The 14,894-nt window shown below is 42.4% G+C and overlaps 1 protein-coding gene across 1 annotated transcript; it reads left to right on the top strand.

Annotated features, from left to right (window-relative positions):
• Positions 1-332: 332 nt before the first annotated feature.
• On the top strand, positions 333-10,715 carry LOC310992090 (fascin-like). The gene is made up of 5 exons (XM_083980070.1): positions 333-1,282; positions 5,022-5,178; positions 5,281-5,402; positions 7,003-7,173; positions 9,157-10,715. Exons 1-5 carry the CDS (start codon positions 445-447, stop codon positions 9,360-9,362), a joined length of 1,494 nt encoding a protein of 497 aa, XP_083836196.1. The 5' UTR covers positions 333-444; the 3' UTR covers positions 9,363-10,715.
• Positions 10,716-14,894: the final 4,179 nt, after the last annotated feature.

Here is a 14,894-nt window from a genome sequence, read left to right as displayed (position 1 = left end):
ATATGTTGTGTATGTGTGTGAATGTAGCCTATACTAAGGTTGCAGGGGTGGGGTGGAGGAGAGAGAGGGGAGAGAGGAGAGGAGAGGGGAGGAGGGTTTGCCAAAATTGCAGTGATCTCCCTCCAGCTCCTCTGCCTGCATCTGGGGCGTGTACTGCCCTAAGAAAAAAACGAAAAAAAAAAAACTCCCAGTCCTGTAACTCCTGCAGCTCTGGAGAGGCAGTCTCGATTTTCAGTCAGAGGACACTCATCATCAGTCAGCCTTCTCTCTCTCTCTCTCTCTCTCTGTCCCTCCCTCAGACGCCCCCACATCCACACTCCCTCTCTTTCTCCCTCTGTCCGTCTCCAGCAGCGCAGCAGCATCTCTCCTCTCTTTGCTCTTCTCCTCCTCCTTCTCCTCCTTCTCCTTCTTCTCCTTCTTCTTGACACAAGACCTGCTGCACCCATGTCTGCAAACGGCGCCGACGGGGACCTGCTGCGGATCCCGCTGGGACTCATCAACAGCGACGGGAAGTATCTGACGGCGGAGACTTTCGGCTTCAAGATCAACGCCTCTGCCAGCAGCCTGAAGAAGAAGCAGACGTGGACGCTGGAGCAGACCGCGGAGGACGGCAGCAGCGCCGTGTTCCTCCTGTCGCACCTGGGCCGCTACCTCGCCACGGACAAAGACGGCAACGTGACCGCGGACAGCGAGACGCGCGGCGGCCGCGACTGCCGCTTCGTTATCACCGCGCATGAGGACGGGCGGTGGTCGCTGCAGTCCGAGCCGCACGGCCGCTTCCTGGGCGGCAGCGAGGACCGCATCACGTGCTTCGCGCAGACGGCCTCACCGGCGGAGAAGTGGAGCGTGCACCTGGCCGTGCACCCGCAGGTCAACATCTACAGCTTCGCGCGCAAACGCTTCGCCCACCTGAGCGCGCGCGGGGAGCCGCAGGAGGTGGCGATAGACCGGGATGTCCCGTGGGGGGTCGACTCGCTGGTCACGCTGGTCTACCGGGACCAGCGCTACCACCTCGAGACCTCCGACAACCGGTTCCTCCGCAACGACGGCAGCCTGGCCACCAAGACGGACAAGGACACCGGCTACATGCTGGAGTTCCGCTCCGGGAAAGTGGCGTTCCGCGACTGCACCGGGCGCTACCTGGCCCCCGTGGGTCCGACCGGCACCATGAAGTCCGGGCGCAGCGGCCGCGTGGGGAAGGACGAGCTGTTCGGGCTGGAGCGCAGCCACGCGCAGGTCGTCCTGACTGCAGGCAACGAGAGAAACGTCTCCACGAGGCAAGGTGAGGACAGGAGGCTCTGTCTGTCTGTCTGTCTGCAGCCACCACTGATGCCGGGCACGTTACTTTATTTTTTTTTTTTTAAGTAATTGGTTATAGTTACTAGTTACTTTTACCAAAAAGTAACTGAATTACAGGCTATATTATAAAAGTAACTTGCCTAATTACGGAAAATAACTAGCCTATTACATTTCTTTCTTTCTTTTTTAGGCTATAAAATGCTCAAATTATGTCAAATACTTGGGCTCGCCCTCCTAACCATAACCATAACCTCCCGTTTATCTGGAACTTATTCCCATCAACCACATGAAGCCAAGGAGGGACTATGATTGATGGGAGTAACGGCGTTACAAAATAACGGCAATACTTTTTTCATTAACGAGTAACAAAAAAAGGCAAGGCAGTTTTATTTATATAGCCTAGTGCATTTCATACTAAGGGGCAACTCAATGTCCTTTACATAAAAACAAAACATGTAGGTCTAACAGTAAGAATTGGAATCACACACACACAAAAAAAAAACATAGGCTACATTTTTTAAAGGTAGAAATTGGAAACATTAAACATGCAATCCCAAAAGCAAGAAAAAAGAATAAAAGACATTACAGAAAATAAAAACTAGACTATAGAATAGGGCATAAAATATTAGTTCCAGATAAACGGGAGGTGGTTATAGTTAGGGGGGGCGAGTCCAAGTAATTTCACATAGCTACCTTTATAAAAGAGAAACGCGATAGTTACTTTTCCTGGTAATTAGTTATTTTTATAATGTAGTAATTCAGTAAAGTTTAAGTGATTATTGTAACCAATTACTTTTTTAAAGTAACGTGCCCAACACTGCGGTGGGGGAAAAAAAAACCTAATCCCATCACTATCATACTGATGAAGTCACTGCATAGCTGGGCACACCGCCGGCAGCTGTTGCATGGATTTTGGTGTGTGTGTGTGTGTGTGAACAGAATTATAGACTCCTTCATTTTCCTCACACCATGTGTTTTTCATTATCATGCTCTCACTTTCTCTCCCCCTCCCTCCCTCCCTCCCTCCTTTTGGCCAGTCTCTGCCTTAGCTTAACATTTTTCTGCAGTAATTCTACCCCTGCATTGTGGTTCTGCTGCTGCCGGTTCGGGGTCAGTCTGCAGTTATCCTCCATTCTTTACCTCAGAATAGACCGAGAACAGACAGAAAACGAGGAGGGATCCTGTGAGGGAGACAAAAGGGAATAAAATGGAGGAGAGGCAGTGAAAACAGGCCACAGAGAGAGAGGAGAGGAGAGGAGGGAGGTGTGACTCACAGTAGACGGTCCTGATGCCACATGCAAACTCTTTGTTTTGTCACTCACCGCTCGGTCTCATTCTGTGCTGCTGCCATGATGAAGTCTGATTATTAATAGTAGTGCATCTGTGCAGTCAATATCGACTTGAATGTATGCAGGAATTGTGTGTGAGTGAAGGTGTGTGTTGGTCTGTGGGTGTGTGTGTGTGCATTCCTGGGGAGATGGACCGTGGAAGACAAAGATAATCTTTGAGTAAGGGCAGCGACTTCTGACCTGGTCTCTCACTGAACTGGACCGAGGGCTAAAACACAAAAGGGGCAGAAAGATCGTGTGTTGAACCTTCACAACTTCCACTTACTGTAATTAAAATGCTTTTGAATCCAATCAAGTCCAATAAATCCAAATGGGATGGTAGGTATAGCGTTCGGCATAATGTTGGCATGAGCAGGCATTTTGTCTCGATGGTTACAATTAAACTTTGGCGTCAGTTCTTCATTAAGGAGTAATATGTTTTGTTAAACGATAGTTCAACATTTTGGCAAATTGGCCCATTGCCATAATCCTAATAGTTTTAGGAGTAGTTTTTGCATGAATTTACCTCTAAAACAACTCTGTCTGGTAACGTTCTGTTATTATCTCATAGCGTGGTGAATGTGCAGGTCACAACTTGTCCACCAGAGCGTTTTGGAGTTGTTGGATTGTGTACTTGATGAGTTTGATGAGGGAAATCAAGAAATCCCATTAGCCTCCGTAGCGTAGCTCTGAGCAGCTCACGGCTCTGCTCCGCCGTTCTAAAAATAGCTTGCACCGACAAAAAAGGTAACAAAACTACTGCTATGGCTATAGGGATTATGGCAATGGGCCAATTTGCCAAAATGTTGAACTATCCCTTTAATCTAATAGTTGGAGAACTGACAGCTGTTTAAAGCCTCCTGAGTCGTGTCATGTCCTCAAAGGAAAAAGTCTTTATGAGCAAATTGCAGGTCCAGATCAAAGTCTTTCAGGTCTCTGAATCGAATGCTTTCATTTTAAAGCTTTACAGCTGCACTCATTTACACATTTATATAACTACAGCCATGTTTATATAATTGCTTGTATGACTACAAACCCACAGAGATGCAGATTCATCATTGCATCAGCTTCCTTCAGCTACAAACATGGTTTTAGTGTCTTTCAGCTCATTGTTTTGGTGTTTTCTGTTGACATGGCAGTTTTTAGTTCTCTCTCACTGCTCTCAGCAACTTGATTTTTTTTAGCATCAGCGTTTGTCAGCAAAAAAACTTGCAACACAGAAAGTAGCTACCTGGAGAGGAGTGAGATTATTGGACCAAACACTCCTCGGGTGGCCAGAACCACGACTCCGAATGAACACTAATGTTGCTCCGTGTGTCTGCTAGAAGATGATGTGTAAGTAGGAAAGTATTTGCTAACACAGGGGACATAAAGAATGCGTGTTATGAGCACTAGTCTCAAGTGTGAAGCTTTGGCAATTCACCACAGAAGAAGCATTTCTCCACAGTATCGTTTTTAGACCAGAATGCATTGCAGATGCAGATGCAGCGTTTTTGACAGATGAGTGCAACTCTGTCTAATTTGGGAAGACATCTTTGCGTCCTTGGCCCGTTCAGGATCAGCACATCCTGAATGGTTGTTGATAACCAGGTACAGAGAGTTTAGGTGTCCCATCCCTTTAAAGGCATAGTTCAACATTTTGGTAAATTCTCCTCTCACCATAATCCCTATAGTCATAGCAGTAGGTTCATCACCTTTACAGTAATTATTGGTGCATGTTGTTTTGAGATCTGAGGGGCAGAGACATGAGCTGCTCAGTGAACACAATGGAGGTGAACGGTACAACTCCCCTGTCCCTCATCAAACTCATCAAATACACAATCCAACAACTCCAAAACGCTCTGGTGGACAAGTTGTGATCTGCACATTCACCACGCTATAAAATAACCATGTATAATTATGTAACATTACGAGACAGAGTTGTTTTCGAGACAAATGGAGCCAGAACTGCATTCCCGACACGGCTGCTGGGCGGAGTGATTTCAAAAACGCAATAGTGCTGAGTATTTGCTTTGTGTGTCATAATGTTACATAAATATACATTATTATCTCATAGTGTGGTGAATGTGCAGGTCACAACTCGTCCACCAGAGCGTTTTGGAGTTGTTGGATTGTGTATTTGATGAGTTTGATGAGGGACAGGGGACCTGTACCATTCACCTCCATTGTGTTCACTCAGCAGCTCACGTCTCTGCCACGCGGATCTCACAGTGAAGGTAATGAACCTACTCCTATGACTATAGGAATTATGGAAATAAGGCGAATTTGCCAAAATGTTGAACTACCCCTTTAAGGGAGGGATTTTATGAATTAGAGGGTAGAAGAGTTTCAGACAAAGACGAAAACCTCCAGAGACAAATGAAAGCTGACAGCTCTACTGTCCCACTTTTCTAGGCATTGACCTGTCAGCCAATCAGGACGAGGAAGGGGACCAGGAAGTCTTCCAGTTGGAGATGAGTCGCGAGGACAGGAAGTGCGCCTTCAGAACCGCTGCTGGAAAATACTGGACCCTGTCAGCGAGTGGAGGACTTCAGTGCACCGCCTCCACCAAGTAAACACACACATGTTGTATGTCACATGTTTTAGTTCACGCAGACATCACAATGCCTCACAGTGTGTTCATTGACTTTGTTAATGTGCGTGTGTGTCACAGATCGGACAACAGCTTCTTTGAACTGGAGTGGCGTGACGGCCGTGTGTGTGTGCGTGCGGCTAACGGCAAGTATGTGGTGGCCAAGAAGAACGGGCAGCTGGCTGCTACTGTTGACAACACAGGTCAGTGACAGACTAGAGACTTCAAGCGTCTTTGCTCGTTTGTGTGTCAACTAGGGTTGCAAAATTCCGTGAATTTTCAAAGTTGGAAACTTTCCATGGGAATTAATGGGAATATATGGGAATTAACGGGAATATATGGGAATTAATGGGAATAAATCCGAAATTTACAAAATTGATTGGGGAGGGTGAGTAAAATTTTACTCAACATTCATGTTTTTGTGGTTCAGTAAAATAATTGATTGTTCATACAAGAATTAAAACTTGATAAAGTTCTACTCACAAAATAAATCTGTTGAAATGTCATGTTTTTAAATTATTTTGCATGGATGTCTGCGTATGACAAAACAAAATATTTACATTTATGTTTGGATATGATACAGTTTGTCTAAATTAATTACCCCCAATTTCCAGTTAATTCCCATATATTCCCAATAATTCCCATACAATTCCATAATTCCCATAAATTCCCATAATTCCCATGGAAAGTTTCCAATTTGGAATATTTCCAAAATTCCCCAGCTTAACTTCCCCAGAAATTTACTGGAAATTTTCCACCCCTTTGCAACCCTAGTGTCAACGCTGTTCAGTGATCTCCGCCTTAAAGAGGAACTATGCAGGATTTTTACCTTAAAGGTCCAGTGTGTAAAATAGGGGGAAAACCGTGACATCCAGCGTTCAGATTCTAGTTTGCAGCGTTCACTCACTCGCTCGTGCTCTCCCCTCCCATTGGCAAAGTGACGGTGGCCTCCGAGGACAAAAAAAACTTGTGTGGAAATGGCGTCTTCCAAAACTGGGACGACTGGGAGTATTTCAGGAGCATCGAGCAATGAGGTGAAGATCTAAACCATTTTATGATATGTCTGCTGTTTCCTCCTCTTTCTTCTTTCCTTCTGCCTTCGACTTTATTGGTTTATTTATGCGTGCGAAACTTGCAAAACTTGCTCTCTGGCTGGCTGGATTTTCCATCCGGGCTGCCATACAAACATGGCGGCGCAAGATGGCAACACTCTTTAAAGCAAGACCCTTGCTATATGTAGATATAAAAGAATAATTATAAGGCTTCGAAAACCAAACAAATTTTATTTTATAGCGATTATACACTTATACAAATATATTCATGGGTAGTATATTCAGACTTTGCCAATAAACCCTGCCAAATATTACACACTGGACCTTTAATTAAACAGCTTCGAAGTAATTTGGATGGTTAAATAAATGACTTGTAACTTGATACAGGGAGAATGGAGGCTCTCTGTCTTCCACGTAGCGTCTCGTGGTCCAAAACCAACCTTGCAAGATCAGAGCCTCCGACCCGGTGTCCCAGCTCTCGTCTCGGCTGCACTCCAACACAAATGTTCCCCGTTACCCATAATCTCTTGTTAATGACAGATAAGACTACACAAATATACACATTGTAACTCTTATGATATATAAGGTTATCCACCGCTCCATGGATTGCTTTCTCGACAGAAAACAAATGCACATGGCCAGGAGGAGGGTTAGCAAAACAGTGGTAAAGTGACCAGACTTGCATAGTTCCCCTTTAAGGAAACAAGGCCCAGATCAATTTGACATGACCCTAATCAGCCTGTCTCTCCAGGGGAGGCTGAACAGTTCCTGATGAAGCTGATCAACCGTCCACTCATCGTCCTTCGTGGTGAGCACGGTTTCATCGGAGCTCGTAAACCTGGGACAGCGACCCTGGACTCCAACCGAGCATCCTACGACGTTTTCCAGCTGGAGTTCCACAACGGCGCTTACTCTCTTAAAGGTGGGTAATCGTTTCATAATACAAAAAAATACTATCATAATGCTCAATTTATAAAACTGACCGTGTGCTCTTGGAGGTTTTACGATACGTCAAAGACTTCACATGACAGCTGGCCAGCAGAAAGTGTAGTATGTATAAAATCTGTTTAAACGAGATGACACCTCAGCTAATTTGATTGTAATCATAAAATTGTATAAACATTCACTTGGACTCAAAGGTGAACGCACAGCCACAGTCTGGTGGTCAAAAGGTCAATGTCACTGTGACTACATAAAACACATGTTTTCTGCAGTCACAAGAGCTCATACTGTATACTCATATCATCAATTTAAAGATGACATCATACTGTATATCCTAATGGTCAAAGGTCACCTTCATTGTGATTTGACATTGTTCTGCAAAATGCTACCAAAGACGGTTACACACACTGAGTCAGTTTACTGTATCTGTGTCAGGTGGGTTTCTCCACTACCCCGCCCCTTTAGGAGACCAGCAGCAAGACTTGAGTCTATTGACTCCAATAGGAGAAGTGAAGATTATGGTCGATTCTTTTTCCCCCATAGAAACCAAAGTTAATATTTGAGTCATTTTTCACAAGCGACTAGCCTGACAAGCCAGACTATATCATTAAAATGTATAGTCTGGCAACGACCGGTGGACCTCGACTCAATCCAGGGGGCGGGACGAAGGCTGTCTTTCAAACTGCCTCTGCACGCAATAGGGTAGCGCTACGACTGATCAGAGCAAAGAGCAGGATGTCGTTAGCCTGACAAGCCAATTAAAATGTATGTCGTCATCGCGTTAAGCCGCCCAACGACTCTCTAAACAGATAGAGCGCTGTGATTGGTGAACACAAACGGTGTTCGAGACTCAAAAAGTTCCTATGGCTCGTTTCTAGGCTGACCTGCGGAGCAAATATATTTGCTGCCGCTAGGGTGCGTCTAGATTTCTAGGCCAACAGGCCATATCTCTAAAATATATATATCTAAAATGGTAAATTTCAGATGGACAAATCTTCAGAAAATCATAATATCTGGCACAGATTTCCTAGGTCTAATGTTGTGCTAGCTCATTTTCGTAATGCTAAATATGACTGTTTACTGTGTACATGAATGAATGAACGAATGAAAATTTAGTTTGGCCCATTTACATTTACATTTACAAACAAGAACTGTGGTAGATACTACATTTTCAACAGAATGGGTGTAGGCTGAAGCTTATTTTCGCATGCCCATCTTGTTTCATATAGAAAAAACCTTGTTCCTGGCAATAACAAAACATATAAATGTATCAGTAAGAAAATATAAATGTCTTATTTTCTTTTCTTAATGACAACTTTTATCCATCCACACACATGTTCACACACGTTCCAGGAAGTGAATACCATTTCATATAATTAGCGCAGTAATGGACCATCTTATCACTGTAGATGTAGATGAAATCTCTGAATGTTGTCACTCAGAAACACAGGGGGAGATTGTGACCATAGTTGCAGTAACTCAGCTGGTTGGTGGAAACACAGTCGTGAGCCAATAATTATAATTTAACGCAAGAAACTGCATCATAAATTCTATCGTCCTGTACACAATAAACGCTTTGGCTTTGACTTTGATTTTATTGGTGGAATAAAGTCGTGTCTGGCAGTAGTAGTATTTTGTTGTGGGCTTTTAAATTACAGCTCAGCACGGCCCCATTTAACCCCACGCTGCCTCAGATTAAGTCAATATTTAAACCATCTAACGGGAAGAATATCATAACTGCGTTTATGGGTCAACTACTGTCATCTGACACCTATTAACATTTCAACCAGCACAGTGCTTTAACAACACATACTGTGCTCTTTACTTTCATTTTCATGATGAAATAGTCAATAATCAAATTCTATTCAAAACATAATCAAATTAAGTAGTATATCACCAAAATGCGAGACACGCAGTGTGTGAGTCATGTTACACTGAGTGTGTGTGTGTGTTTTCTGTGCAGACTCCCAGGGGAAGTACTGGTGCGTTGGAGACGACACAGCGGTGGCGTGCAGCAGCTCCACACCTGTCCAGTTCCTGCTCGAGTTCTGCGACCTCAACAAGATGGCCATCCGCGCTCTCGGGGGGAAGTACCTTAAAGGAGACCACGCCGGGGGTCTAAAAGCCAGCGTCGACTCCCTGGACAACGCCACCCTCTGGGAGTACTGAGAAAGACACAGCCGGACTTCACACCTTTATCTGATACAATGCTTCACACTATTAGATACTGTAGGTAGCTGTTTGTTTGTTTGTTTTGCATATGTGTGTGTGTGTGTGTATAGTTGTGAATTTGTCTGGATGGATGGATGTGAGGTTGAAACTGAAGCTGATCAACTGGAAGTCATGGCACCAAAGCACTACAGGTGTTTTATTTTGTATTATTTGTTTCTTTCCTATAAGTCATTATCTCTTTCTTCTTACTGGGCTTTTTACTGGAGGTCTGAATTTGAAATTACTCGCTGTTCTGACGTGTTTTAATGAATGAATGTGGTGGTTGCACATTAAATGTTTCCCATTCCAGTCAAACTTAACACAAGCTGATACCTGATAAATGTCTGTGGTGACTACTGGTATAACAAACATGTAGATTGCTATAATAACTCGTACTTCACAGTATCTAACCTTCTCCTGTTTAAATGTCCTGCTGGCTCTGTGGTGCTGCTTTCATCTCCTCTCCTCTCCTCTTCTCTTCTCTTCTCGACGATAAAACGCATAAAGCACATTAGATAAAGGGATGTAACTGATTAACATGTTTCTGCTGTAAATAATGCTTTCTTTGTCACTGAATGCTTCAAAAACAAGGTAACCATGGAAACGCAAAATGCAAACACGCGTCGGAAGCTGCAAAAAATGAAAAATAGAAATGGGACACAGCTATAGCGGATCTAACACATTTCTCGCCAGGGCACTTTCTTGTTTTTCCTTCTTCAGTCTCCAGTGTGCAGGCAGACAAAATCTGTACATAGACAGATTCATCTTCAGAAAGTAGTCAGGGGTCAAAAGGTTTATGTAAAAGACTAGATCCACTCAGTTCTCCCTCAGGTTTTAATTTATATGTCAGGAGGAAGTAAATGAGAGGAGAGAACGAGTTAAAGGAGCTTTGAAATCTGACTGACTGACTGACTGAAGGAGCCTTCTTATAGAAAGATAATTTCTGTAAAAAATTTTAAAAAAGAAGCTATAAAATACAAAGTGGTGAATAGGTGGCCTAGTTACTGCACAATATATCTCAAATGCACAATAATGCAGTAGACCAAATACAAACATGCAGTCATAGTTAGAGTGAGTCCAAGTCAGCAACTCAAGAGTCTGCACAGTAATGTAGTGTCAATTTGAGATTAAATCAAAAGCACATGTCTCTTTGGATGAACTGTCTGCCTTAGATCGGAGCTGCTGCTGCTGCTGCTGCTGGTGTGTAAACACAATGATAAGAGTCAGTCATGTCTCTGGCTATTATTGTGGCTGTGCCTTCCATAGAGCATCAGTCTTTACTGTCTTTTCTTTTTCATGTTCTTACATTTGAACCGAACTGAGTGAACAAAAACAATAAAGTTTCCCTCTCAACAGTGAACCTTCTTCTTTAATCTCTTCTTTTACAATTAAGATTATCTCTCGTGTGATTTTGTTTGATATCAGTATATGAGAGTTTGTTTGCTATTAACTATTTTCATCTCACCCAAAATACAGAATAATTTCAATTTACCAGGGGCCATTACATATAGAAATATCATTTTTTTGCACAAACACAATTCTATTTACCTCCCTGTACAAAGGATTTGGAAAAAAACAGAGAGGCTAATATCTCCAAACCTAATTTAGGACAGAAAAAGCTTGGATTGTCCTAACTTTAGTGGAGACATTCATGGCTCCCAAAGGACAAAGCAGGGTGACTTTGCTAATATCATGACCTGTAATAACTTTGGCGGCCACTGACTGTAAATTTCTAGGTAGTGCCATCATCAGGTCAAAATGATAGTTTGTCCAATAACTCTGAGGCTAATGGCTTTCTCATCAGCCTCAGCTGCAGTAAAATTCACAAGCTTTATTGTTAAAAGGCTTTCATACTGTCAATCAAAACCCATAATTACCCATTAACAAGTATTGTGTGGGTGGATGGATGGATGGATGGATGGATGGATGGATGGATGGATGGATGGATGGATGGATGGATGGATGGATGGATGGATGGATAGATAGATACAGTAGATAGATAGATAGATAGATAGATAGATAGATAGATAGATAGATAGATAGATAGATAGATAGATAGATAGATAGATAGATAGATAGATAGATAGCTTCAGTTTCTTTAGTTTGAATTTTTTATTAGATTGGAGATATGTATATTAAAATATTAAATGAGAGCTTTTCATCACTCCATATAGGTACTTATATGAGGACACCCTTTCAATCCCATCAGATGTAGAAATGTTTAGACCCCTCGAGCCTCTCTGCAATGACTCAAATGCAGTCTGAAGTTTGTCAGTTGCCTGTACTGCAGAGGGAGCAAATGTATATATGATTGTATCATCCGCATACAAATGTAAATTAGCTTTAACATCTTTATGTAAATCATTTATAAAAAAAACAGAAAATAATATAGGACCCAAAATGGAACCCTGGGGCACACCTTTAATTTATTGATATACTTTATTGATCCCAAGCTGGGAAATTACAGTGCAGAAGCAGCATTACACACTGTGACAATAACAACACAATGAAATAAAAAGAACAATAGCAATATAAAATGCAATATAAAAAAAATATAAGCAGTAGCCTAATGCAAAATAAAATGTAAGGTGTAGTGAACAGAGTGTACGTAAAAACATATAGAATGCATAATGACTGCATGTTATAAAGCAATAGAGATCCATTGCTGTCAAAAAAAGAGCCAAACTATGACAATGGATGTCAATACCCTTCCCTAACAAATTTAAGAGATAGTACTGGGTGTGGCTTCAGTCAAGCAACTTGTCAGCATCATATGCAGCATTGCAACCATCTTGTTATGCTTAAGGCAGAGAAAAAAAAATCCAGAGTCATGGTTTTTGCAAAAGCTTGTTGTGTATGTGTGTGTGTGTGTGGGAGAAGGAAGAAACTTGTCTAGTCTGAATCATGTCCCCTTGAGATTTCGCTGAGCCAAAACTGTGCAGGAGGAAAGGAAGACAAGGGCAGAGGGAGGTAACCTGCTCCACATTCACTGTCCTGCTGCTGCTGCTGCTGCTGCTGCAGAGGAAACTCAGCTCTGCTCCTCTCGCTCACTCCGACGCGTTGTGCTGCTGCTGCTGCTGCTGCTGCTAAACTTTATACATGTGTGATGTGATCTGACACAGACAGGAACCGACATCCATCCCTCCCTCATCCTCCACTATCCAGGATCTCTGCATGTTGCCATGGTAACAGGTAATGGCAGCCAGGGATAGGGGCTTGAGGAAGGATGACTGTTGTAGGAGATGTAGCCTTACAGACACACGTGGATCAATAATCTCAACAAACCTTGTAAGACTCAAAGTCGAGCAGTCTAATAATTTAATACGCAGTTTTTCTTTTTTGAGCCTTCGGACAATAAGTGAGTGAAAGAGGCCTTAGTAAATAAAAACCTCAAGATAACAGACATGTGATAGTCCCTAAACGAATTGAAGCTCCTACTGTGCTCGCTCTAATACAATAACACCCTCCTTTCCCACGTCTTCTCCGCCAGTCTGTTTGTGTGATATGTGCACAACATCATCTGTAAGAGAAAACACATGGCAAAGCCCTCGCGCCAAATCCGCCTGCCAGAAAAAGCTAATATGGCACTTGAGTGTAAGAAGGAGAGAATAATAAGCAGGGGAGAGACAAAGCTGGAAATGAATGAAGTGAATGATATATAGCCTAATAAAAAAGAGAGAAGATGAGTAGCAGAGAAGAGTTTTTTGCTGACCATGAGAAGTAGGGCAGATTTTCTCCTGCATTTATGCATGACAGTGGAAAAAATTGATTCAGTATGAGAGGTATGAGAGTTTGTGACGGAAAAAAAAGAGCTTATTCAAACCCTCGTTGCAGGAGGATTTTCAGTCAAAAACATACATGTATCTACAGTTTCGCTAGTTCTAAATCTGTCACATAAACTCAGATTAAATGTTCCTTCATGTGTTGAGAAGTCTCCTTCTTCACAGGCCAAATCAACCATTTAACAAGATTAGGAGTCTGCAGACACACCAACAACAACTCTGCAAGGTAGTAGCCTACTCTACATGCTAACACCAGTATCGCAACATTCACATTAACAAAGCTAACATGGTGACATTTATATGATATTTACTTTAATGTGCTACTATCTGCAATAAACAGAGAACAGCACATAAATGCCACCAGGCTGCAGGTGCATGAACAAACACACAAGTGTTGTGCAATATTTGATTTCAATCTGTTACCAATGGGATATGGTTAGGTTTATTTTTGTGCACCTTTACCTTTACCGCTGAAAAACACCACATCTAATGGCCTTATGAATGCACACTCATCATGTATGAAGAGTTCTTAAAATGTCCCATATTATAGGCTACAGTATTTTATGTGAGGTTTTTATACATATAAGAAGACGCATTTGTGGTTTTAAGTAACAAAAACTCAAATCTCATCAGTTTTTGAATTTCTTTAGATCGCAGCATGGTGTGTTGTTGCTGTTTGAGATCAACCAGCCTCCTTCACTTCACTCAAACAGGTTCTACTGAAGTGACTTCTTCATTCAACAGTTCTGGCAGTGATCAGGCCTGGGTGTGGACAGTTAAATTTAGGTTTATCACAGTTAGTTCATGGTTTAACAAGGGTCGCAATACTTTTTCACATAGGGCCAGGTAGGTTTGGTTAGCTTTTTTCCCTTAAAAAATTAAATCATCTTTTAAAAACTGCATTTTGGGTTATCTTTGTCTAATATCCAAATTTGTTTGATGATCGTAAACATTTAAGTGTGACAAATATGCAAAAAAAAACTAAGAAATCAGGAAGAGGGCAAATACTTTTTCACGGCACTGTAGCTATGCACCTGTGTTAACCCTATAACTGCCCACAGGTGTAAAGGTGAGGGTGTTGTTGCCCCCTTCATGTGTCAGCCCTGTGTCTGGTCGTCTGATTATAGGTGTAACCCCGCCCCCACCGACTGTCGGTTGAGTTTGGCTCCACCCCTCTTCAACCATCCACCTTTTAACCTTTGACCTGAAGGTGTAGCTGCCATCTCACCTGTAGGCGGTTCCTTTGTCTGTTGCACCTGCTGCTCGGACGTTAACATATATTTTCTATGTAGTTTAATGCCGTTGTGTGTCTTTGTGTGACCTGTATCACTGCAGCTCATTCTGCTGCATGTAGAACATTTTTCTAGCACCACCAGTAGTTTTCCAATGTGAGGCTGAACTACTTCACTGATTTAGCCTCATTTACATCTGATGTTGTTTTGATGTGTCTGCTGCTGCCATCTAGTGGGGACACCGTGAAGATGACTTTTGCGAACCTAAAGTATGCAAACACCTCTATTAGGATGGTGTGATACTTATAGTAAAGTGGCATGATAAGAATATAGTATATTATGGTAATTATAGACAAGAATGTGATTACAACTTCAGAGGGAAACACCAGCTTCTTTTTCAATTTGACAAAACATGATCCATAAAGAAATGCATTTCCCATTTTGGTGTCAGACAATCTGACTATCCTGCACATAAC

Source organism: Trachurus trachurus, assembly GCF_905171665.1.
Source record: "Trachurus trachurus genome assembly, chromosome: 1".
Taxonomy (NCBI): Eukaryota; Metazoa; Chordata; class Actinopteri; order Carangiformes; family Carangidae; genus Trachurus; species Trachurus trachurus.
This window is presented reverse-complemented; position numbering and strand designations above follow the sequence as displayed.

Excerpts from the sequence above, each read along its gene's own strand:
- LOC310992090 (XM_083980070.1), top strand. The coding sequence starts at position 445 with ATGTCTGCAAACGGCGCCGACGGGGACCTGCTGCGGATCCCGCTGGGA. Across the intron at positions 5,403-7,002 it reads TGCTACTGTTGACAACACAG|GGGAGGCTGAACAGTTCCTG; the intron begins GTCAGTGACAGA and ends CTGTCTCTCCAG. Across the intron at positions 7,174-9,156 it reads CGGCGCTTACTCTCTTAAAG|ACTCCCAGGGGAAGTACTGG; the intron begins GTGGGTAATCGT and ends TTTTCTGTGCAG.